The 27203-nt window shown below is 41.7% G+C and overlaps 1 protein-coding gene across 1 annotated transcript in view; it reads right to left on the minus strand.

Annotated features, from left to right (window-relative positions):
* nploc4 (NPL4 homolog, ubiquitin recognition factor) overlaps positions 1 to 27203 on the minus strand; it is an 81193-nt gene that overhangs the window by 42284 nt on the left and 11706 nt on the right. Inside the window, exons 2-8 of the mRNA XM_072483475.1 lie at positions 23161 to 23241; positions 16573 to 16682; positions 12873 to 13064; positions 10110 to 10158; positions 6463 to 6557; positions 3433 to 3556; positions 1389 to 1568 (exon numbers count right to left, since the gene is read on the minus strand). Of these exons, the coding sequence (XP_072339576.1) occupies positions 1389 to 1568; positions 3433 to 3556; positions 6463 to 6557; positions 10110 to 10158; positions 12873 to 13064; positions 16573 to 16682; positions 23161 to 23241 (831 nt within the window). The remainder of the gene's footprint in view (positions 1 to 1388; positions 1569 to 3432; positions 3557 to 6462; positions 6558 to 10109; positions 10159 to 12872; positions 13065 to 16572; positions 16683 to 23160; positions 23242 to 27203) is intronic.

Here is a 27203-nt window from a genome sequence, read left to right on the forward strand (position 1 = left end):
GTTTAAACCTTCCCGTGTGACACTAGCAAAGCTCGCGGCCAGGATATTTATGCCTCTCCGGTTTAGATGCAACCCGTCCTTCTTATACAGGTCACACCTGCCACGGAAGAGCTCCCAGTGGTCCAGATAACGGAAACCCTCCCTCCTACACGAGCTGTTTAGCCACGTGTTTAGCTGCTCTATCTTCCTATTTCTAGCCTCACTGGCACGTGGCACAGGGAGTAATCCCGAGATTACAACCCTCGAGGTCCTGTCTTTTAACTTTCTGCCTAGCTCCCTGAACTCCTGCTGCAGGACCTCATGCCCCTTCCTGCCTATGTCGTTAGTACCAATATGTACAACAACCTCTGCCTGTTTGCCCTCCCCCTTCAGGATGCCCTCTACCCGTTCGGAGACATCCTGGACCCTGGCACCAGGGAGGCAACATACCATCCTGGAGTCTCTTTCACGTCCACAGAAGCGCCTATCTGTGCCCCTGACTATAGAGTCCCCTATTACTATTACTCTTCTGCGCTTTGACCCTCCCTTCTGAACATCAGAGCCAGCCGTGGTGCCACTGCTCTGGCTGCTGCTGTTTTTCCCTGATAGGCTATCCCCCCCGACAGTATCCAAAGGGGTATACCTGTTCGAGAGGGGGACAACCACAGGGGATTCCAAATTGGCATGATAATGTACCTAATATTTATAACAATTTTATTTACTGTGGAATACGTTCACTGCTCAAGAGTAACCAACTCAAATCATACAAAACAGCATTCTACAGGTTGGAGAACAGAATGTGGAGCCATCTAGTGGATCCAAACTGCTCTCACTGAGCCCCGGAAACTCAACACAACACAAGTTCTCTTCTTGCAGAAATGCACACACACGATAAAAACAATTGAATTTTAACTATATTACATAAAAATTTCAGGTTATATTCTCCCTTCACATGAAGCAGCCGTCTTTAGTATTTAAGACTTCACAAGTTAGATTACATATTTGCATTTAATGATATTTAGATTAGGTGGTATTCTGGATTTCACATTTGTTCTGTGAAGCCTCTTAAGCCCCTGTGTTCGAAGCACAAGAATACCAAAAACAAATGACTATAAAGCACACTCAATTAAAATGTGTGTCAAACAAAGCACGGACAAAGCGATTCATTCTCACGGCTGTTAAATTTTGCTAATAATCTGAGTGAGATGTTTTTCCTGCATCCTCGGACTCTTTTTTTCCCCCACAGAAAATGGTGTGTATTTCTGTTCACCGTACCTGCACTAGCAATTGAACCCACCATAGTGCACAGATGTGAAATTTTGTTGAATACACAATGCATAAACTACGAAGAATTTTTGCATTTTAAATATGTCACACCTATTAATAAACTGAAAAGGCAGATCTCTTACCTGTGGAGGTTCATAGATGGCGGCGACCTCTGCTCGCATACCTAGAGGAATGTCCGTGTGTTCGGTGTAGCGACCATAAAGGAATCCAAGCCGCTGGTTTCCTGTTTGACGCCAAAAGTTGAGGAAACGATCTGCTATTGTGTGGTTCTCAAACATTATGTTGTCCACATGCCTGTATTTCTGTTCAGAAGATAATTACTACATAAGAGATCTTGGAAATAATTTCCTTACTACAATTATTGAGACTTTTAACATTCAGAACTTTGTAATAGCACAAATATGCGTGACAGAAGGCAACCATAATGTGCAATGTACAATTTTCATATCACTTTAATTGCAATACTCTGAAAGAAAAAAGGTATACAGTCATTTCCTGATCATTCCAAGTATTGGTTCACTAATAATGTTTAGAATTTTGTTATATCAATGTTTTTCAACAGTATAAATTCAGCTTGTATTTCCAAGTGTAGAAGAATGAGAAGTGATCCACATGAGGTATTTAAAATAATTAACGGATTCAATAGGCTGGACAGAGAAATTATTCCCTCTGATTAGAGAATCTAGATCAAGAACGTAAAAGTTTAAAATTAGCACCAGGCCATTTAAGAGATAAAAAAATTATTTCATGGGATGTGGGCATCACTGGCAACATAGAACATCCTGTTCAAAAAGAGGCCATTTGGCCCATCGGGTCTGCACCAACCCACTTAAGCCCTCACTTCCACTCTATCCCCATAACCCAATAACCCCATCTAACCTTTTTGGACACCAAGGGCAATTTAGCATGGCCAATCCACCTAACCTGCATGTCTTTGGACTGTGGGAGGAAATCGGAGCACCCGGAGGAAACCAACGCAGACACAGGGAGAACGTGCTGACTCCGCAGGGACCCAGCAGGGAATCGAATCTGGGACCCTGGCACTGTGAAGCCACAGTGCTAGCCACGTGTGCTACCATGCTGCCCATACCCAATTGCCCACAAGAAGGTAGTAATGAGCCACCTTCTAGTAGCCACCTGCTGCAGTCCATCTAGTGTAAGTACACTCTCAGTGATGACAGGAAGGGCGTTCCATGAAGTTGTTCCAGTGACAGTGAAGAAACAGTGACATAGTTCCAAGTCAGGATGGTATGTGGCTTGAAGGGGAGTTTTTGTCACATAAAGCATAATGGAAATCTGGAATTAACTCCTACACAAAAAAAACCTGTGGGATGGTAGGTCAATTGAAAATTAAGAGCGAGATCAATAGTTTTCTGTGAGGTAATAGTGGAAGTTAAAACTAGGTGCACTTTGAGATGTTTTGGACATAAAGGCGCTGTATAAATACAAGTAGTTGTTATTGTAAAAAGTCCTAAGGCACTTCACAAGAGTGTGATCAAACAAAATTGCACAAAGTCAGAGAGAGAGAGATATTAAATGAATGATCAAAATTTGGTCAGAGGTAGATTTTACTCAGCATCTTAAAGAGAGAAAGGTAGAGGCAGAACGATACAGAATTCTACAACTTGGGGTCTAGACAACGGAAGTCACAGCATCAAAGGACAAGAGGGCAGTCTTGGAGGACAGAGATCTCCGAAGGCATCAAGAGGTTACAGTGATAGAATGGGATGAGGCCATGCAGGAATTAGAAAACAAGGATTAATCCAATATTAATCTTTGCTTGAGAAAAGCGAATTAGCCCAGGGAACAAATTAAGAAATTTTAACAAAATGGTACAAGATGCATTTTTATGCACAGCTTCAATTTGAATTGAAAATAGGCTCTAAGGTAAATGATACATTGTTTTAAAATGCCCTACAGCAATCCCCACAAGTATGAAACAACATGAGAAATTGTTGATGTTTCAGTTTCAAATCAGCTCCAAAGGGCTGCCAATGGTTTGGTGCCACTTCAGGGTTATTTATAACAAACAATCGATTCTATGCTTAAATTATTTAACACACTGGATCAAAAGTGCTTCGAAATGCGATTTCCACCCCTCTCCAAAATATCCAATACCAGTAATGAGGTTTGCAATCCATGCAGCAACAATGAATTCATACTTGCCTGTCTGTTCAGTGTTATGGCACTTGGCTGACACTTTGTACAAATTCCATCAGGCCATGGGGGATGCCCTTCACACCCAGATTTGATTTTGCAGCTAATGTTCTCCAAGGCAACAAATTTGCCTCTGTGAACAGAATTACAATCATAATTAAACTTCTCATCTCTCCAATAAGGTCGGGCAGATCCACTGACATCGTACTAATTAAAGCAGAATAATTAACAACCTCAATCAGGGTATTAATCCTATGTGGCTGCGGGCAAGATCATGTTTCTGTAGAGTCAAAAAGTCAAGCTACCAGAGGTCCCAACACTGGTGCAGGGAAAGTGGTTGCTTTAACCAATGATATAAATAGATTAACTGTTGAGGATCTGACCACCTGATAAAACAAAAAGATCCTTTTGGAGCCAGGTTCATGCAGGAGCTCTAGTTCAGACATCGAGTCAGTTCTGTGGAGGTACTAAAAAAAGGTCATGGTTGATATTTGAAGAAAGCAAGCTATGCAGTGAAATAAATGTCAAGAGTAAGCAGCGAATTTGACCATCGGAGTCAAACTGGCTAGGTTTGATCTGGTCTGTCCTGGGCGGCACGGTCGCACAGTGCTAGGCACTGCTGCTTCACAGCGCAAGGGACTCGGGTTCAATTCAGTGACTGTAGAGTTTGCACATTATCCCCGTGACTGCGGGGGATTTTACTGGGTGCATTGGTTTCCTCCCACAGTCCAAAGATATGTAGGTTAGGTCGATTGACCAAGATAAAAATTGCTTCTTGCACCAGGGATGTGCAGGTTAGGTGGGGATTACGGGGATAGGGCAGGGGAGTGGGCCTGGATATGATGCTCTTTCAGAGGGTCAGTGCAGACTCAGTTGACCAAATGGTCTCCTTCTGCACTATAGGAATTCTATGGTAATTGTTAGGCTGGTAGAGATGGAATAATTTGCCTCAATGACCCCAGGTTTTGGGAGGAGGGGGAAAAGGAGAGAAAAAAATATAACCAGTAAATAACTTCAGCGGTTTGAGTTGCCGAGGGGGAGTGAATTTAGATATATGCAGGTGAGGGACTTTGCGCGAAAGGAGTGGAGGCCGTTTCCCAGGTTTGCAAAGTACACCTTATTGGAGCAACTGTTGCTCCGGGATGAGTTGGGAGGAGGGAAGGATTGGGGATATATACTGGTGGTTGGGGGAGCGGGAGGGCACAGGTGGTGAGGATCAAGGACGAATGGGAGGGGGGAGGAGATAGGCTGGGAACTGTGGTGCGAGGCAATGCGTAGGATGAATTCAACCTCCTCCTATGCGAGGGTGAGCTTGATTCAGTTCAAGGTAGTGCACAGGGTGCATATGACCCGGGCGAGGATGACCAAGGGGTGGCTGATGTGTGCAAGGAGTGTGGGCGAGGGCCGGCGAATCATGCGCACATGTTCTAGGGTTGTGAGAAGCTGGAGGAATACCTGGAAGCAATGTTTGGGGCGTCATCTAAAATCGTGAGGGTGGAGGTCAGGCCGGACCCAATGGTAGCGATCTTTGGGGTATTGGAAGTGTCGGAGCTGCTGGAGGAGATGTGGGCCAATGTTGTGGCCTTTGCCTCTATGATTGCCCGAAAGATTTTGCTAAATTGGACGTCGGATACACTATCGGGGCTGATGGCCTGGCTGTATGATTTTCTCCGGTTGGAAAATATTAAATTTGAGTTGAGGGGGTCAGCAGAGGGCTTTGAGACACGTTGTGGGTGGTTCATGATGCTATTTGAGGATCTATTTGTCGCGCGCGGGCGGGGGGGGGGGGGGGTAAAAAAAAAGGGGAAAATTGTACAAACTGTGGACTGAGAGTTGGTGCAGTGTGTGTTTTTGTATATCTTGGCTGTTTTTCCCCCATATGTTTGGAATAAACTACGTTTTTAAAAAAGTAACTAACTTAAGACTAGGAGGTAAATATGACCTCCAGCCTCAAAATTTAAAGTTAAAAATTAAAATTAGTTTAAAATTCCATTCTCAATATCAATGAAATTCAAACATTTTTAAAATAATTAAAATCAAAGAAGCTATTGTAGTGTTAGTTGCTTAGGCACTCATCTTTACAAAGTTTGTGATAGTTTAGTAGTCATTTTCAATGCCATGAACGAGTCAAAATCACAACACATGTCTTTGTAGAGGAATGGACCATTTGTTGGAACACAGATACAGGTTTAAATTATTTTGTATTATCCACATCTTAGAAAATTAATTATATACATAAGCATCTTACACCTTTGAATGTGATTTAAATTTGCACTATTTCAGTGTGATCTAAGAGTACTATTGATCATTTGCTGCTATTGATTCATAGCACTGTCAGGCTGTTAAATAAATTGGTGGCCTGAAAACCCAATGTTTTGCAGCACCTCTTAATTTTAAAATATAGTAAACTGGAAAAGCTCAAGTCAAAGCGAAATCGTAATGTAGGAGACACAAAGCAAGTCATCAGCGTGCAGCTAAATAAAGGTAGTGAGTAAGAAATTGTGCATATAGCAAGTAGTCTTGCTCTCAGATGAAATGCAAATTACAGGGCATTCCCAAAAGGAATAGATTTTGAGCTGAATTTCAGCAATATCACCTTCATACACAATAACCGTGCAAGACTGTATTTAGGGTGGAACGGAGATATGTTAAACACTGCAAGGTAGATTACAAGGAATCTACCTTTTCTAGATTTGGATCGCTATCTCTAACATCCGTTTACTTAGGCAAATGATAGCATCGAACAAGCAGAAATGATCAGGGCAACAAGAAAATTCATAACTGAACATCAGGATCAGATTGCTTTGAATGGATACAGTCTATATCAGGATATTTTGGATAAAGTTTCTTTTTAAAAAGCATCTATAATCCACTACTTTAGACAACTTCATCTAGTTTGTCCCATCCTATGTCATGCTACTATGGCAGTTTTAAACAACACACCTGAAAAAAGATGTGAATCATGGAATCGAGTAAACTGCTTTTTGAAAATAATTATTATGGTGAATCTGAGAAACTTTTCTTCCAAAGAATACTTACTTGTCAGCACCACCGGTCAACTTTCGGATGTATGCATGGAATGACATATGTTTAACAGGGGGGTCCAAGTGATTGAGATAATCCTCATCAAAAGGCTAAAGAACAGAAAGCATATTCCAGAAACATGGATGAATGTTAGCTGCAGTTTATGCCCAAAGGATAAGGATTATTTGTGTGTAGAACAGAATAAGTTTTCACATTTTTCACAAACACCATTAGGCATCTACTGAAGTGCTTTATGCAAATAGGAATATTTTGAATTAAACATAGAATATTTTAATTCCCAGCTTTTCTAAATGTGAAAGTATGTCAGATACACAAGTGTTTTACTCATATCTGGAACCTATCACACAGTGAAGGCAAAAATGATTGTATCCATTTACTCCACGCACCATAAATACAACACATCCCTTTGGTTCAATGGACCAATGCTAACTTTGGTAGTTTGCAAATCAACCAATGCTTCCTATTTAGTTTTCCTTATTTGAACAATTCAGAACTAGTATAAAACAGAACAAATTGAAATAAAGTCTGTGACAATCCGTCTGGACAGTATTGGGATTTGGAGTCTTAAGGTTGCTTGATCAAGAACATTAAAATACCAATATAAACTCACCCCTCCCCCGCCCCAGGAATTTGGATAACAAATAAAGTATATCTTTCATACCTACAGAAATTCTTAATGAGGAAATTAGGTGCTGGAGCGATAACAGTTAAAACAGCCCTGCATTTTGCTTTGCTTCAAATATTCGCTTATTTTTCCTTAAAAGATGCAGTGGTCCCACTCTATCAAATGCTCCCAGAGGCAATATATTGCATGCTCCAATCCTCCTCAGCATCAGAACATGCTTTCATCGCAGCAACAATTTCAAATTGTGACCTCCCATCACTAGCTCCCCCCAAAAAGTCTTTCCCGAGCCTAGTTAACGTATCAAAATCTTTCAAAATTTAAATACCTCTGTTACATTTTCTCTTGGGCTTTTTCTGCTCGAATGAAATCATAATAAGAATGAAAACAAGTCCCAATACCCAATCCTCTCAATTATGGTTTTATATCCCTGGTATCATCCTAATTAATCTTCATTGTACACCCGCTTTAGCTTTAATATCCTTTCTATAATCAGGCAATAAAATTATATTCAGTGCTCTTACCTGTGCCCAACAATTACAGGAAAAAAATATTTTTGATCATTTATTCAACGATATTAAAAAAATTACTTTTGGTCATGTTTGTGACTTTAATATCCAACTTCTTTTTCAAGGAATGTGTCTGAACACCTAGGTCCCTCTTGTTGATGCTCTTGGTGTCTTTCCAATTCTTGATGTTCCTCCCAAAATGCATTTCCATGTCTCTTTGTATTAAATTACACCTAACTGTTTAATGCAGTGCGCCCTCTGCCGAAGTCCCCGACTGATCCCCACCTGTACCCTTAGAGCCCTTCCTCAATCCAAGCAATACCCTTTAACCCTGTCAATCAACTTTCTATCCTATTGCTTTATTTCCTTTCATACCATACCATCTGAATTTTGTAACAAGCCTGCAGGACACTTCTGAAAACCACATACATATCTACTGCCTCGCTTTAATCTAACTGGTCATTACTTTAAAAATAAAGCACCTACACACAACTCAAATTTATCAAACATGACCTGGGCCTCTTGGTCTTTGGACAACAATACTGTGCCAACCAAGCAAGGGAACCGGATGTCGCCCTTCTCCTCAGCACTTCATAACTCTCTAGTATACTTTTAACTTTTAAAGAAGAACTTTTAAACCGGGAATGTGGGGGGATGGGAATTCTGGAGCAAGGAAGACAGGTTAACACAAGTTCCTTTATCTTAACACAGAGGTGGTGGGGATCAACAGTGGTGTCAGCCTGTTTCTATTCTCTTTTCTGGTCAACCGTGTGCGTTACCAGCATTTCCATCATAACGTCAGACATTCCCCCCATCAATCCCACCCAAATCATCACCTCCTTTTGTTATGAGCTTTTTTCATGCTTTTCATTGAGTTATTGTACATTTGGCTATTAAATTGATGTATTTTTATTACTTAGGATTTTTTATATCAACATACTAATTTTTCTATTAGCTGTTAGGTTATGAGGCCATTATTTTTTCTCTTTTATATCCTCACTTTATTCTTCTCTTCCATACAACAAAACTGCTCGATTATCTTTGAATTTTTAGTAATCCCCTTCTGGATTCTTCTTTTATTCCCCTTAAAGTATTATCTTCTTTTGAGGGCTTGTTCCATCCCCCACCCCCTCCATTTTGTTCTCAATACCAATCTGCTTTCCATACCTTCAAAAGAGATTGACAGCATGCATAGCAAAGGGATTTAGAAAGAAAAACACACGTTTTTTTAACCAGGCAATGAAGAATTTTCTACTGTACAGGTGAATGACAAAGAACGATATAAACATTCGCTATAGTTTGCTTCTAGCTGAACTGAAAACAAATGGAACATTGAAATATTGAACTTCAGGTTGATAAATATCCAAGCATATCAGCAAGGAATTTTATAAAGCATTTGAAAAACCTTGAAGAACAAGCTATAACACATCATAGGCCACTTAACAGATATAATAGCCAAAACTGCATTAACAGTTTACTGAATTATGTATTAAAATCAATTGTTCACCGTTTTCATTACTGCAAGAAAAAGACTAATATGATGGCATTAAACCCCCTGAGATGGGATTGATTTTCCATTTTAAACTGATAGCATGCGTCTGCACATAGTGCTGTGAGAAACAAATTGCAAAGAATCGATTTGTAAGGGGGGGGGAAAGAGAGAGATAAGTGCATGCTATCTGAATAACAAAGCAAAGTGGCAAATGCACAGCACTCAAAGGCTTTGCAATTATTTGGCCAGCACTTCACAGAATACCTGCAATTAAAAGTTAAGTCGTGAAGAAGTGTGGACATGTCTGTACTATACGAAGCCTCCATTATTATGGCACCCTTGAGTGGATCTAAATCCAGGTGTTCAGCCCGAGATTGTCCTATACCGATTGGTCTTTTTAAACTACTAATGCAGGTACTAATTCAAAACATTTACTGTATTAAAAGAGCTGAATGTTCTTTAAGATTCCACATGTGCACTTGCACCACTAGAAATGCTGGTTTGAGAACCCAATGTAAATTAACACATATAAGGACCAGCCAGCAAAAATTAAAATATATTAAGCATTCTTGTCCATAACAGAAATATCAAAACATACCAATCTGTGTCACTGGCTGATATTAATTAATGACTACCCTGTGATGAAGCATATTATTGAGTTCTAATATTTTCCAACATTTCACTTATTAAAAATGATTTTCAACATACTTGATTTACAAAATATCCCCCCTCGATTGTGTGAAAATAAAAATGCCATAATTGTCTCAGTTATTGTCATTGTTATGCATGTCTCGGAGCTAGTGCGCTCTGGAAAAAAATTTGATTTTGTGCTCACTATGAACACATCAGGGCAATGAGTTAGGAGTACCATACAGCCAGAAATGTCCTCCCATCTGTCCAGTGTTAATGTCAAAAGCAGCACAAATTGCCTTGGATCATTTTCTTGGACAATAATATAAATTCAGAAATAATGCAATGACTTCCAAACAGAATATTAATACTGCTATGACTTCCTTACCTCAAGTGGTACACAATGAACACATTTACCCAGCGCACCATGCCGACACCTAATAAAAACACAAACACAAAAGAAATTTAACAAAGAATGTAATTCTGGGGGGAAAAACGGAGTTCTTGGTCTGGGATTTGCCTTTGTGACATTGTACAAAAGGACGATTGCATATTGGCAGCATATTTTGCAGTTGCCCCCATTATTTACATTGAAGTCAGGAGAGGTGCAAGACAGGCTGCCAATTCACTGTCAAACTCTGTACACTACCACACAAATTCATAATGACCCCTTATGTCTTAAATGCTTTCCACAACAGGACAATATTTTTAGTGGGATCTTCTTTACCATATTTTCTTGTGGATTGTAAATACAAGTCTCACTAATCTTTCATTAGCGAAAACCTAATAATCAGCCAGGTTATCAATACCACCAGCCAAGTATCAATCGGGCAGCACAGTGTCACAGGGGTAGCACTGCTACCAAAGACCTTGGGTCACTGTTTTGTGTGGAGTTTGTATGTTCACCCCGGTGTCTGGGTAGGTTTTCTCAGGGTCCACCGGTTTCCTCGCACAGTCCAAAGATGTGCGGGTTAGGTGGATTAGCCATGATAAATTGTCCCTTCGGTGTCTGGGGTGTTCAATTTAGGTTATGGGATTACGGGGGAGTGGACATGGGTAGAGTGCTCTTTCTAAGGGTTGGTGCAGACTCGATGGACCGAATGGCCTCCTTCTGCACGGTAGGGATTCCAAGAACACCCGATGACATCAATCAAGATCGTTAACTCTTTAGAACTACCCATCAATTGAGAGAATTCTTCAAATCACACTACAAACTAGTTTCATAAACACTTCCTTAAAATCTATGTGAACAATAAAAATCGCATTCAAGTCTATACGGCCAATAAAAAACGCATTCCTTTCATCAACATGCTGTTACTTAATGTAAAAATTCAATTAGGCACAGTGGCAGTGGCTAGTTAGCGCTGCTTCTTCAGTGTCAGGGACCCAGGTTCCATTCCAACCTTGGGTGACTGTGGAATATGCATGTTCTCCCCATGTCTGCATGGGCTTTCTGCCGGGTGCTCCGGTTTCCTCCCACAGTCCAAAGATGTGCAGGATAGGTCGACTGGCAATGCTGAATTGTCCCTTTGTGTCCAAAGGTTAGGTGGGGTTACGGGGATAGGGTGGGAGAGTAGGCTTGGGTAGGGTGCTCTTTCAGAGGGTCGGTGCAGACCCGATGGGCCAAATGGCCTCCTTCTGCACTGTAGGAATTCTATGATTCTATTCTATGGTTAGTCAACCACGATCTGCTGCTAACAAACCTGTGCTAGCTCTCCTCAAACCTCTCCAAGTGCCTGCTAATTTTTTTGATTATTGTTTCTTAAACCACTGAATTGACCGGCCTGAAGTTGCTAGGAATGTCCTATACCCTTTCCTCAGCAAGGGCGTCACAAGTCACTTGCAAGCCATCCCAGACCAGGTGACCTATCCACTCCAAGCACAGCTAGCGTTTGCGATGCATGGTATCTATCAATTTTCACCTAATCCATTCCCTGTCGTCTCTGCTTCTACTGACATTATGTCAGCATGCGTTTCCTTGGAAGACAGTGATGCCAAGTACTCCTTGTGTTTTCTAGCCCTGCCCTATGCCTCTACGCATATATTACCCTCTTTATCCCCAATACGACCCACCCCACTTCTTCATACCCACTTATTACTGACATGCTGGTAGATGATTTTTGGGCTCACATGTCATTGCCATTCTATTCTCACATTCTCTCTTTGACAGACTTAAAGGAATCTTATTGTATTTGGCTCCAAGAATGTACCAGACTTGCATCGTACACCCTTTTTGTTGTTTCATCTTATTAATTTACCTTGCTGTCCAAGGAGTCTCGATTTTGCTTCCAGAAATTTTCACCCTTATTGGAATGAACCTAGCCCACACCTGAAAGAGCTCGTCCTTAAAGATGATCCATTGTTCAGCTGCAGTTTTGGTTTCATTTTATCCTGATTAAACATCTTCAAATCCCATGGAAATGAATCCCCTTCCAATTTAGAGGTTCTACTTTTTAGATTTTTCCTTTCTCGGATACCAATCTAAACCTTATGATCCAATGATCACTCTTACTCGAGTGTTCAGCTACAGGCGTTTTGTTCACTTTATTCACCAGCACCACCACCATCTTAACTTTATTATTTTGTTTAAATCTCCGACCATTCAAATGGGATGCCAAACCTGATTTAAATTGTACATTGCGTTACATATTCATCTTGCTCTGGCAGCACAATTCAATCAAGCTCTCATTGTCACATTAGGGTTCATGAGTGTGACATGCCACAAAACCATCAACAATCATGCCAGTAACACTTAACACAACTAAGTTCTGTGCAGAAACATTAAGCGCAAATCAGACAAAGGCACAAACCAAAGGAATGATTGGAGCAAAGAAACTTGTGCAAGTCCAGATCACTCACTGAAGATTCCGTAAGAATCAGTTTAAAAACTATGGAAGCGACCAAGGAGCAGGTCTCACCTAGTTTCTTGGATATGGATAATGAGTGATAGAGGAAAAGGGGGAAATAACTTAGAGGGAACATTACCCCTCAAAAAGTTAATAACTTGAAGTTATCCACAAATGGCTTGTGCTTTAAGAGGTCACCTCTCATCTTAATTTACAGCAACTTGAACCCAGTCAATGTATTATTCTACAATTTATAAAAAGTACATAAGTAATACTATTCAGTAGGGTTCTGATCAGAGTCTTACTGTTGCTGGTCCCTGTTTCTGTATATCTTTCCATCCTGTTTCATTAGATACTGGTCAATGTCATCCTCCACAACAGGCACTGTAGACGTGGTTGAAACTCTTGACCCTCCAGGAGCTTGGGCTGAAGTCTCCATAATTTGAGTGGAAGTCCCAGCGTCACTTGATGGAAAGAGGAACAGCAGGTCGCCATGTCTAAGGCAGAAGATATTAAGGACAAATTACTGGGCTTACACCTGTCAAAATGTTGAATACTGCAGTTGAATAATGAAACCAAAGGCAAGTCACATTGCATTAGCCCAAATTAAAATATTACTGATGACAAAGCAACCATTGATATTTTTGAGAACCCGAGTGTTCCTTCAAATAGCTCTATGCGTAATATATAGAGCGTCTACTTTTAAATCCAACTTACTACAGTGGCAGCAGACCTCACTGTAAATAAAAGCTTTTGGTTTATTTCCATCAATATTCAACACTATTCTGCAGTTTTTCCTTTTGGATATTTATATGAATCTATCCAATCTCCTGTTTTCAAACACATCACAAAATCCAGGCGTTACGGTTTAAGGGGAAATGGAGAAATTAAGGTACTCCGAATATTTATGAGCAGTTAATTATCTTTTAGCACCCCCATATCATCAGAACTTGACTAGCATCCTGACACCAGATGAGTGGGGGGATGAATACTGCTAACCTGGATTCTTAGACCTGATTATCGTTCAGTGGTCCCTTTCTGGAGGTATTTTCAGTGTCAGTCCAGGTCATGTGTGGCTTCCCAACTGACAAACTGCCAGTGATCACTATGTTCTCTTTCCTCATTTATTGCCCTCTAGCTTCTCTTAATCACATCCTCCATACAAGCTCCTCAACCCATATTCATGGTCACCCACTGATCTCACCATCTCTCTACTCCAGTGACGCCTGTTGCAGATTACTACTTTGTATCACTCTCCGCCCGCATCCTATTTCCCCCTCCAAAATCCTACATCATTCTACCACCATCCCCCAACTCGTATACAACTACACTGACAAAATACCAATTGTCTACCTTTTGGCCCTCCATTCACTCAACTGCAGGCTCACCTCCACCTTCAATGCATGCTCACCTCCACCTTCAAGCTCTCAGCCCATTAAAATAATTACTCTCTCTCATTTTGACCACTCCTCCGCAGGGCCCTCATATCTGCTCCATTTAACCCAAGGGAAGGCTAGAACAGGAATAGCAGATACTAGATTCAGCATTCACCAGTAGATCTGGCCACGCCATAAAATGCACTATCAGGTTCTACTCTTGTCTGCTAAAACTGCTCATTCCAGGACCATCCACATGCAATGACCCTGGTTCCTTTTACGTACTGCAAGTTGTCATCTTAAACCCATCTCTCCTATCTCCTCCATCCTCGCCTCCAACAAGTGTGAGGAACTCATGGATTTGTCATTAGGACTGAGACAACCCAATCACCTGTCCCTGCCATTCCCGCCTTTCCCACCGGACCAGACCTCCACTAAGGTTTCCTCCCGTCATAGCCCGAACTTGCATCTTTCCCTAGTTTCTTCCCCATTTTCCCTCGTCCTGTCCGTGAACTTTCTCTAAAGATCCCACCCTTCCCACTAAACTACTGACCACCTAATAGTACTGAAATAGTTCTCAAAGTCACATAACATCCTAAAGGACCACGGCCAACTATCCCTTCTCGTCTTTCTCAACCTGTCTTCAGCTATTCACGTGGTAGGCCACATCATCCTTCTCTAATGTCTCTTCATCGTCTCCAGTCAACTGGTTCCATTCTTATCTATTTAAATGTAGCAAGTCATAACATTTACAGTGGAGGATGCCATTCAGCCTATTGAGTCTGCACCAGTCCTGGGAAAGAGTACCCTACTTAAGCTCACGCCTCCACCCTATACCCGTAACCCAGTAGCTCCACCTAACTGCAGTTTACCTACGGTGACACCCAAGAATCTGAGGCCCGCCGCTATTCCTAATTTACATGCTACCCTGCAGCAACATCATCCGAAAACACATGTAAGCAGATGATACCTAGCTTTCCCTCGCCACATCTCTTGATCCCTCGACTGTCTAAATTGTCAGACCTGTCCAATATCTAGTACTAGATTAGCAAAGGTTTCCTCCAATCAAACCTTGGGAAAACTGAAGCCATTGTCCTTGGTTCCAACCACAAACTCTGCTCGCTCGCCACCGACTCAATTCCCTTCCCTGATAACTGACTGAGGCCAAATCAAACTAATTCCACGCTCATATTTAACCTGGAGGTGAACTTTCAACCACATATACACATATCTCAAAGATGCCTATTTCCCCCTCAGTAACGTTGCCCAACTCAACCCATGCTCAACTCCATCCATGCCTCCGCTCATCTGCTGCTTAAATCTTCATTCATGCCCTTGCTACTTCTAGACTGGACTTACTCTGTGCACGCCGACTGGCCTCCCACATTTTAAACTGGAGGCCAGTTATCCAACTCACACCAAATCCCATTCACCCATCCTTGCTGTGTTTAGTGGTCAACACCACGATTTCAAAACTCGCATTCCAATTCCTGTCGTGGATGGCCCCACCCACCTCTCCGAGATATCTGCTTGCCTCCAATTCCGGCCTCCGGGGCATGTCCGATTTTAATCGTTCCAACATTGGCAACTGTGTCTTCAGCTGCCTTGGCTGCAAGCTCTGAAATTCCCATCCTACACTTATCTATTTTGCTTTACTCCTTTAAGATGTTCCTTAAAATCTTTGGTCAGTCATTGGTCTTAACATCTCCTGGGCTCCATCATAGTTTGTTTTATAAGGCCTCCGTGAAGCACCTTGGGACATCTCATTATGTGCAATATGAATGTGTTGATGCAAATACGCATGGCCTAATCTAAAAAGGCGAGGTTACTATATAAAGTGTTCAAAAGATTGAAAATGGTTATCACAAAAACAATAACCATTATTTCCAGAAATTCAGAAAGGTTATAACTACTGAGGAGGAACTGTTTTTCTCTTTTGAGCCAAATAATTCTTTCCATATTGTTTTCGACTTGCAGGACACAGTAAAAGCTTATAGCTCAACATCAGCAAAACAAAAATCCCCTTCAGCTGCTTACTCATTCTTCAGCTATTCCACCTACAAATAAAACCGTCTACAGGCACCTATTTCTTGACACACAATAAAGGTCAATTGTCTCCCAATGATTATGGAAAGAGAGCAGAAAACAAAAAAATAAGACACCTCACGTACTTCTATGTTTTCTAGAGCAATCTCGGTTGAGCAAACGGTGCATGCCTTTTCAGCAACTGCATAATAATTTGATTGAAAATTATCTAAGTAGAGCCATTGGTTTATAGTAATTGAATAAAAGTCTATTTTTTACATAATATTTAAAAATGTTTTTGAAATTGCATTCCACAATTCTGCAACTGAGTTGAAAATGACCAACTCTAGTCTCAACTTCAGGTATAATGCTTGCTTAATTAATTCCTCTCATCAACACTTGCCAAATCTCAATAAATCCAAAGTCTCAAATGACTAACATAATCAGAGAGGATTTCTATGTCCACTTTGACATGTTTATATGTTCAACACCAGAAACTTTTTTTTGCATCTCAAAGCTCCCCTTCAGATTCATTTCTTTTCAAAATATCTAGATACTGGAAGGTGTTCATTACTATTAAAAATGGTTAAATATCAGTACGTACTTAATTTTAAGCAAAGAGAGTGATTTATTCGTTGAGGAGATCTCTCCAGTTTTATTTCTGTTAAGGTATACAGAAAAGCCATTGTTAGAACAGCCAAATTCCTTTGCAACCTAAAAAGAAAAACAAATTAAATTACAATTAGAATGTGAGAAGAACTTCAGGACTTCATGCATGTTTGATCTAAATGTGCAGCTACTGACCCATGTGGACCCCTCTACCATTCTGGAGCTGTGACAATAAAACAAGAAACAAGAATCATCAAGCTAACAGTCATACTCACTGTATCATACTAACCAGCCAATGTCCCAAACTCCTCCATCTACATTCTTGAGTACCTCCCGCCCAATAGCAGGACAAGCCCACCAGAGGCGGAGCAGTCAGTGGTGCACACCACGGGAGGGGGTGGCTGCGGGAGTCCTCAATAGTAACATCGGATCCCAAGAAAATTCATGGCATCCGATTAAATACAGACACGGAAATCTCCTGTGGATCAGTCGCTCTCAGCTGATGAATCAGTACTCCTCTTTGTTGAACACCACTTTGAAGAAACAGAGGGCAACAAGAGCAGTCTGTAATCTGGGTGGAGGACTTCTATGTGCATCACCAAGAGTGGTTTGATAGCACCACCACAAAGCTGATGAATCAGAGGACATAGTTGCCTAGACTGGGCCTGCGGCTAGTGCTGAGAACACCGTGACAATGGAAAACCTATTTGACCTCGTCAGTATTGGTAGGAGTGACCAATGTACACAAGACCATAAGACATAGAAGCAGGCCATTCAGCCCATCAAGTTTGCTCCGCCATTCAATGACCTGATATGATAATCCTGAACTCCACTTTCTTGCCTTATCCCCATAACCCTTGATCCCCTTACTGATAAAATATCTACTTCAGCCTGAGTACATTCCAAGTGGAGATGAAGTTCCGTCTTCACAATGAGGACACCACAGATCGTGTTGATTCACAGTGCCAGGGATTCGGGTTTGATTCCCAGCTTGGGTCAATGTCTGTGCAGAGTCTGCACGTTCTCCCCGTGTCTGTGTGGGTTTCCTCCGGGCGCTCCGGTTTCCTCCCACAAGTCCTGAAAGATGTGCTGTTAGGTAAATTGGACATTCTGAATTCTCCCTCAGTGAATCAAACAGGTGCCGAAGTGTGGCGACTAGAGGCTTTTCACAGTAACTTCATTGCAATGTTAATGTAAGTCTACTTGTGACAATAATAAAGATTATTTTTATTTATTCACTCTTGGGTCAATAAGTGGTTTAAGGGACACTTGCACCACACAAGTGCAATGTAATGACCACCTCTAAAAGAGAAAGTCTAACCACCTCACCGACATTAAATGACATTACCATCATTGAGTTCTCAACATCCAGCAGTGAGAGTCATCCTTGACCAGAAGCTTATCTGGACCAGCTACATAAATGCCTTGAATCATAGATTCCCTACAGTGCAGAAGGAGGCCATTCAGTCCATCGATTCTGCACCGACCCTCTGAAAGAGCACCCTACCCAAGCCAACTCCCCTGCCCCATCCCAACCGTTATTTAGCATGGCCATCCAACTAATCTGCACATCTCTGGACTGGCTGGTGGTCAGGGGCTGAGAATTGTGTGACAAATGGCTCACCTCTTGATAGTCCAAAACCTTTCCACCAACTACAAGCCACAAGTCAAGAGCATGATGGAATACATTCCACTTGTCTGGGCAACTGCTGGCTCAACCAACAATCAAGAAACTTGACACCATCCAGGACAAAGCAGCCACTTGACTGGCACTCCAAACATTCACTTTCTCCACTATTGGTGAGTGTGGCTCCAGTGCATATAGTCTCCAAGGTGCAAGCAGCAGTTTGTCAAAGTTCCTTCCACAACATATTTCTAACCTGCAACCTCTACAATTAGAAAGAACAAGGGCAGCAGGCACCACACCTACAAGTTCCCCTCGAAGTCAGGCGCCTTATGACTTGGAAATATCTACTGTAGCTGGGTCAAAATTCTGGAACTCCCTTTCTAACAACATTGTGGAAATGCCTTCATCCCACAAACTGCAGTGGTTCAAGGCAGCAACTCACCTTGAGCAAGTTTCTCAAGGGAAATTAGGAATAGGCAATAAATGTTGGTCTTGCCAGTGCTGCCCACATTTAGTGAATTAAAAAAATCTTTCTTCACGTCCCCAACTTCCCGAGATCTGCACGTCAGGGTTCAAACAGGGCAAGCCCCTTCACTTCAAAACCAAATTAGACACGGCCTTATTTTGCATTGCTTTTCTTCTTTTTCAGCCCACTCTCAGGGCAGATTTTTTTTATAAACAAAATAAGAAATACCAAATAATTGGTTTTCCATAAATTTAAATTTGAGATGAAGAATTTGGAGCTCCACAGAATGGACCAAGAGATGGAGGAGGGTGTCGGGAGGCAGATGTCCAAAAGACATCTTATTCTGTGAAGTTAATTCTCTTGCTAATCTGTCTCATGGCTGCTTTGCAAGTTTGTAAAAATTAAATAAATAACTGAATTCAATATTTTTCCAATTTCTATTTTTGGTTCAAGTAGTGGGGTAATGTCTCTTAAAATGGCAAACACACTCTGATAATCAACAGATAACATGATTCGAGAAGAATCTTGTAATTATATTTTATTTTTCTTTGAAGATGGCACAATATTTTAGTCTCTCTTTCTTCCTCTTCGTCAACAGTACGAACTGGGGCAGGATTAAGAAGTCTGTAAAGCAAGGTAGGTTTTGCAATAAAATATTTCTCTCCAGCAGTCCTATCTTAGATGTGCTGAAAAAAATCAAAGCCTAAACCACAACGAGGAAAGGTTTTCGGTGTGTGCCATTAGTGGTAAAATTATTAACGCAAGATTACATAATACTATAATAATCAATCATATATATATATATAAAATAATAATAATCTTTGTCATAAGTAGGCTTACATTACAATGAAGTTAGTGAAAAGCCCCTAGTCGCCACATTCCGTCACCTGTTCGGGTACACAAAGGGAGAATTCAGAATGTCCAAATTACCTAACAGCACATCTTTCAGGACTAGTGGGAGGAAACCCACGCAGACACGGGGAGAACGTGCAGACTCCGCAGACAGTGACCAAGCCAGGAATCGAACCTGGGACCCTGGCGCTGTGAAGCCACAGTGCTAACCACTGTGCTACCGTGCTGCCCATTTATCATTTTGCTACAAACGGAAGATTTTTTTCTTCAAGACTCCAAAGGTTTGGCCACTATTCTGAGCCTGGTCGCTAAGCTAGCAGTACCTACACTAAGTGGTCACGTGCATTATTTCCCATTAGAATAGAATATTTACCACAACTTTACACACATCCGGAATTCATTTCTGTGCTCCTATATGGGCACAATTTCTTAAAATGCAACTACTACTGATTGTAATCTGACTCAAAATAATAAAAGCTTAGAATATTTTTTGAAGTTGCATTTTCCCAATCATCTTGCAGATTAGTTCTGATTTATTATTATATTTAGTTCATGTACCGATACCACGCCAAATGTAAAAACTGACTAATCTTGGCATGGCTTAAAAAGTTACAAAGACAATATTTTATTCAAAATTGCCATCATCTTAGTTTTATTTTATTGAAAATGGAATATCTTATTCAAAATTGCCATCATCTTAATTGCCTTTTCAGTGATCAATGTTAACTGACTTTCTATGTTCTATGCTGTGCATTTCCAACTTCTATTTTTATTTCAGGTATCCAGCATTTGCAGGTTTTTTGTTTTTGTTTTACAGCTTTAGATTGAACGGATATGATGGAATGCACAATGTACTATATAATGGAAAGGGATTTGGACATCACCCTTTCCAAACAGGTGTAATGAAAGCTCTCTGTTGCTAAGTCAGGTCTGTGTTTTGGGTGACTGATCCTTCAAAGCCACAAATTGCCAAGTGCTGTTAACAGACACATCCCAAGATCAATTGTGCCAAGTTGCTGCTGAAAGAATTTTGTAGATTGGCAGCTATGTGCAAATGTCTTACTCCCTCCTCTTAGACTGGCTACCCGTTCATCATTTAGTTTCCTGCCTGCTCAGTTGTGATTTATTGATGCGAATTCAACCATAGATTGGCATGTTGGAAGTACAATTTCAAATGTGCGGATATGGTCAAAATGGGCTATGTAGTTAATACAGAAAAGGATTGTGATAAAGTACAGGAAGACATTAATTAGCTTGCAGAATGAGCATGTAATTAACAAATGAATATCAAAAAGCATTAAATGTGAGGAAATACAATTTGGTAAGTGTCTAAATGGAGTAGCGGAACTAAGGGGTCTTTTCTTTCTTTACGGTGGGATGTGGGCATTGCTGGCGAGGCCAGCATTTGTTGCCCATCCCTAATTGCCCTTGAACTGACTGGCTCGCTAGCCATTTCAGAACACAGTTAAGAGTCAACCACGTTGCTGTGGGATTGGAGTCACATATAGGCCAGACCAGGTAAGGATGGCAGATTTCCTTTCCTAAAGGACATTAGTGAACCAGACTTTTTTTTACAACAATCAACATTTGTTGCAGTCACCATTTCTGAGCTGAGTTTTATATTCCAGCTTTGTAAATTGAACTTCAATTCCACCAGCTGCCATGGTGCGATTTGAACCCCTGTCCCCACAGTGACTAGCTGGGTCTCTGGATTATAATCCAGTGACATTACCACTACGTCAACATCTTCCCCAATGATCTGAGAGTGCAGGTACATAAATCACGACAAGAAGCAATGCAAATTAATAAAGGCTTAAAAAAAGCAAACAATACATCAGGATTCATTCCAGAGGGATAGAATTTAAAAGCAGAAAAGTCTCGTTGGGCTTGTACTGACAAGTGCTATGCAAGGTTCTGGTCCCCATATTATAAAAAAGACAGAGGCACAATAAAAAGTGCAAAGAGGATTTATGCGAATTATACCAGATCTGAAGGGTTATACCAACAAGAAGAATCGAACAGAACATGCATACAAATTAGAAGCCACTTGGCTGCTCGAGCCTGCTCTGCCATTCAGTATCAAGGAATCTACAGTGCAGAAGGAGGCCATTCGGCCCATCGAGTCTGCACCAGCCCTTGGATAGAGCACCCTATCCCCGTTATCTGATTGTAACTTCAACTCCATATTCCCGCCTACTTCGATAACGTTTCACCCCTTGCTTATCAAGTATCTATCTCTGCCTTAAAAATATTCAAAGGCTCTGCTTCCACCACCATCTGAACATAGAACATTACAGCACAGTACAGGCCCTTCGGCCCTCGACGTTGCGTCGACCTGTGAAACCACTCTAAAGCCCATCTACACTATTCACTTATCGTCCATATGTCTATCCAATGACCATTTGAATGCCCTTAGTGTTGGCGAGTCCACTACTGTTGCAGGCAGGGCATTCCACGCCCTTACTACTCTCTGAGTAAAGAACCTACCTCTGACATCTGTCTTATATCTATCTCCCCTCAATTTAAAGCTATGTCCCCTCGTCTAGACATCACCATCCAAGGAAAAAGGCTCTCACTGTCCACCCTATCCAATCCTCTGATCATCTTGTATGCCTCAATTAAGTCACCTCTTAACCTTCTTCTCTCTAATGAAAACAGCCTCAAGTCCCTCAGCCTTTCCTCATAAGATCTTCCCTCCATACCAGGCAACATTCTGGTAAATCTCCTCTGCACCCTTTCCAATGCTTCCACATCCTTCCTATAATGCGGCGACCAGAATTACACGCAATACTCCAAATGCCGAGGAAGAGTTCCAAAGACTCAAGACCCACAGAAAAAAAATCTCCAATTCTCTGGCTTAAATAAGTGACCACTTATTTTTAAACTGTGGCCCCCAGTTCTAGAAATTCCCAGAAGAGGAAACGTCCTTTTCACATACATCCCGTCAAGGTCCCCCTCAGGATCTTGCATGTTTTAACCAAATATATTTTCAATCAATAGATTGGAGCTCTTTGCTCTAGGAGAGAAAAATGAGGGTGACTTTATAGAGCTCTGTAAGATATAGGTTAAGGCATAGAAAAGACTCACCATTTGCTGGCGAGACTAGAACAAGGGACTATAAACAGAAGGTAGTCACAAACCTTTTGTGTAGTCGATGGAACAACATTGATGCAGTTAAGGGAAGTTACATGAAAGAAGAAAGGAATAGAAGGGTACATTGATAGCGTTAGTTGAAGAAAGGTGGGAGGAGGCCTGTGCAGAGCAAAAATACTGTCATGGACAAGCTGGACTGAATAGCTTGTTTCTGTGTTGTTAATGCTTTGTACTGTGATGCTTCAAGTAAGTTGGACATGCTAGATACAAAATACTACATATATCGTTATTAGCAGGCTTCAGCGCAACAAGTTATACAACAGTGTGTGGAATTGGGGTCCTAAAATCATGCTAGTGTTAGAAGGGAACAATAATTTACAAAGAAAATTCAATTATCAATAAAATGGCTGGTGAAAGTGACCTTATACATTCAATATAATACTTAACAAAAGTACTCTAGTCAAAAAAATTTAAAGGAAAAAATATAATATATTAAAGTGACGTTTTTAGAAACAAACTCCCCTTGTAGAAATTAGCTCACTTACCTTTTTCAAAAATTGGGCTCCTGTTTCTCGTTTCCCCACATTAATCCGTTTCATACCATGCGGTGACTGGATACGGACAATCTAAGAAAAGGTTAAATAAATATTTTCATTCTTTTCATATCCATTTCAACCATTCTTGCAGCTGCAAAGATATATTCTAACATGTCACAAGTGCAGAATAGAGGGTACATGTTGCACCATCCTATTAAAAAACATTCCCAAAATAGAGACATAACAAGAGTTTGAAAGCTTCCTACAATTATCAGATGCTGATATTATAAATAAATTGTGCTTCTTAAAAGTCTGAATAAATTCTTCCATGTCCCCAGTATTGAATTGCAATGTTTTGCCATGGCCTGATATAAGCCACCATAATTCTGTGACAATGCAGCTCCACTCAGTTAGTTTTTAAATAATAAGACTGTTGTCTGCGGCGTAAGCTTTTAAAGAACAAATAAAAGTACATGGCAATGCCGCAGCTACAATGCTTGACTAATAGGCTCCTCCCGCGGTAAACAGCTCAAATTTCAAGCCTTTTCCGACATTGGGAATGTGTCAGTCCACATTGGATCATAAAAGGAGGGGCCCCTCCTGAAGTCATTCTGTACGATACTAAGAAGATCAAGAAGGTAGTGACAAGATCTGCAAAAATGTTCATCGCCTAAGGCACCAAAATCTGTAACCAGGGACTGGATCTGCCTTCAGAAACAATGGCTGCATAATTAGATCTCAAATGTTGCGGTACAACTGCTATGAGTTAAGCCAACGATCTGTGCTGCAGTCAGCAAGAGTTGGTCATCACTGAGAAGTGTCCAGAAATGCCACGTGGCTCCCCACAGCCAAGAAAAAAAGAAATAAATCAGTCCGAATTATGCACCAAGGGTAGGGATGGGACTAACAACATCCGCAGCTAATCTGGGGCAAATCGGACAGCATCGTCTAGTCATTACATTTTCAAAGTTATGCGTCAAATCTGGAAGAGAGTTAATTTGCCCTGCTCAGCCAGACAGACGATGGTTCTATGTTACCTCACCGATAAACTCATTGAAATCCACAACGGGTGTGAAATTGCTGTACTTATCCATTCAACATGCCGGAAAATATTAGGGCTGGTACATGCAGGCGTAAGGGATTTTCGAATGGCGTGGTAAGTCTTAATCATTGCCAAACAAATGTGGAGTTTCATTTCTTTTTTTTTTTAATATATAAATCTTTTTATTCTCCATTTTCACATTTTCCATCAAAATTTACACTCCACCCACAAACAGTAAACAGTAACAAATACAAAATCAACCCCCTTAACAATACCAACGATCCCATCCTCCCACCACCCCAAACGACGGCCCACCTGTCAATATATGCATCCAATAAAACAAACCCTCACACGGTGGCAACAAAAAAAACAAAGGAGAAAAAGAAAAAGGAGTCCGGGACCGCTCATGGTCACCATTGACCTATAGAGTCCACTCCCCCTCCACTCAACACCCTCCAACCTCTGAAAGAGTACTGTAAATGATACCCAAGAGTTGTACACCACCCCCGCCCCAGTCTCCAACTCCTCCCGTCCACTGCCTCTTGTAAAACTCCTCCCCCCAACCTCGGTTCCACCCCCCCAACTTTCCACCCCGGCTAGACCACTCGGACCCTGTTCTGCCAGACTCCGGTGGCTGAAGCCCCTCCCCCCACCTCACTCCCGTTCACTGGCCGGCTGAAACCGGCCAGCATGGAGGCCCCCACCCGGGCCCCTTTCCCCCTTGCCCGGCCCTAGGAAAATCCAGAAATCCCCTTTTAGCACACAAACCCCGCATATCCACCTACACCCCAAAGAGCCCTCATTTTGAGTGAAAGTCCCATCACTTCCCTTGTCCAAATATATACAACATTGGCTCCTTTAGCTCCTACACCCGCACAAAGTGAAACAAAAAAGAAAATGCAGTCATGAGGTTACATCGGCACATGGCCATTTCTCAATTTCTCAGTTCTGCCACAGTCCTTCTGCCTTCGCAAACTCCTCCGCTGCTTCCGCCGTTCTAAAATAAAAGTCCCCGAGCTTGTAAGTCACCCTCAGCTTCGCTGGATATACAATGCTGCACTGCATCTTGCTAATGTACAGTGCCCTCTTCACCCGGTTGAAGGCAGCCCGCCTACTCGCCAGCTCCACCATAAAGTCCTGGTATACACGTATACCAGCTCCAGCCCACTGCACCACCCGCTTCTGCTTGGCCCAGCTCAGGACCTTCGCCTTCACACTGTACCTACGGAAGCACAGAATCACTACCCTTGGCGGCTCACTCGCCTTTGGTACAGGCCTCCACGACCGATGAGCCCGATCCAGTTCATATCGGGAGGGATCCTCCCCCTCCCCCAATAGTTTCGCCAGCATCGCGGCAAAATACTCAGTCGTCCTTCGGGCAGCCCCACAATCCTCAAATTCTGTCGCCTGGATCTGTTTTCCAGGTCTTCCATTTTTCCTCGCAAATCCTTGTTAATGTCCATCACCTTCCGCATCTCCTTCCCATCGAGGCAAGTTGATCACCGTGCTGCAACACAGTCTTCTCCACTTCCTTCAGCGCCTCGCCTTGCTCTCGCACTCCGCCACTGCGCTCGCCATTGCCTTCATCACCGGGGAAATCGCCTCCTCCACCAGCACTCAAAACCTCTCTCATCTCCTTCCTCATTGTCTCCATGTATTTTGTAAACTGCCTTTAGAATTCCGCAGCCATCACCTTAGTTATTTCTACAGCCGTAAGCAATGCGGCCTCCCATGGTGCTCCAGCCTCCATTTTCCTTGGTGACCCCGCGGTGACCTTTCCACTCCCCGACAGACCTTCAGCTGTTTTCCTTACGGACATTCTTTTGCTCACCCTCGACATTTTTCTTCACTGTGTCTTCACTCTGCCGCCTCTGTGCCTTCTCCCTGCTTTTGCCGCCTCCGTGGACCCTGGGACCGGGCTTAAAGCCCCGAAAATGCCGTTCCCGAACAGGAGCCCTCCATTGTGCGGCCGCCTCCTGCCCGCCATCACCGGAAGTCCACCTGGAGTTTCATTTCTATAGATTTTATTTATTGTTGAGAGTTTTAAGAAAATATACCTTTATTTACTTGGGTCTCTTTAATTCCGCTCTCTCAATACCATATTTCTTTCCATTTTACTTTCTCACACATGAGACCCAGATCACCCATAGAGGTATTATGCTGATAAGAATCACAAGTAACAGTACATTTCCACTCAAAAATCCATGTAAAGGCTGCAGGGAACTTCAACATGATGAAAAGCAATCGCCATCCCTTCATCACTGACTGTAAAATGTTACACAACTGTATTGGTAGGACAAATATGCCTGATTTTGTGCATGGCAAGCAGTGGCAAAATACAATGAAATAAAAACTATGTTTTTCAGAAACATTTAAAAAGTGCATATGCACTATGCAGTGGAGACTTGGATTGCAGCGTTGCAAGATGACCAGTAGAACGGCAGTCCGAATTCTCATTAGTTAACCATTACCCAACAGTTGAAAGATCACAGGCAGACAGCAGCTGGTGAGCAAATTCTGTGCAAATGTTTAATAATGCATTGAATTCTGCATGTCCTGAATGAAAGTAAAGAAAGAGCAGCAAGTTAGGTTGCTGTCTGTCTGCACTGCTCTAAAATGGATTCCATGAAGTAAAAATGAATTATTACAATGTTCTATCTCTTGCAACTTAAGTCTGTTATTCAGTGATTCAGCCACTCTATTATTGGGTTTGAATGTTTTAGGAAAAAACAAAGCTTGCACTCAGGAAAATAATTCCTCTCCTATAATTCAATCTGTCAAAATCTTGCAATTCAACAGGTTGATAAGCAACTACAACAGAAAGATGCAGCGGCCCAATATTTAACATTGTACTCCCTGGCTTCCTGAAACACAAAAACAGTTTCACTCACAGAATAACAGCCCAAATTTAATTTGATACAAATGTCATCGATTTTACACACTTTAATTGTTTTTCTTTGTCAGGTTGGTATCCAAGGGAGTGAGCCAAGCCATTCAATTCAAATATAAA

The sequence above is a fragment of the Scyliorhinus torazame genome, chromosome 18 (assembly GCF_047496885.1).
Source record: "Scyliorhinus torazame isolate Kashiwa2021f chromosome 18, sScyTor2.1, whole genome shotgun sequence".
NCBI lineage: Eukaryota > Metazoa > Chordata > Chondrichthyes > Carcharhiniformes > Scyliorhinidae > Scyliorhinus > Scyliorhinus torazame.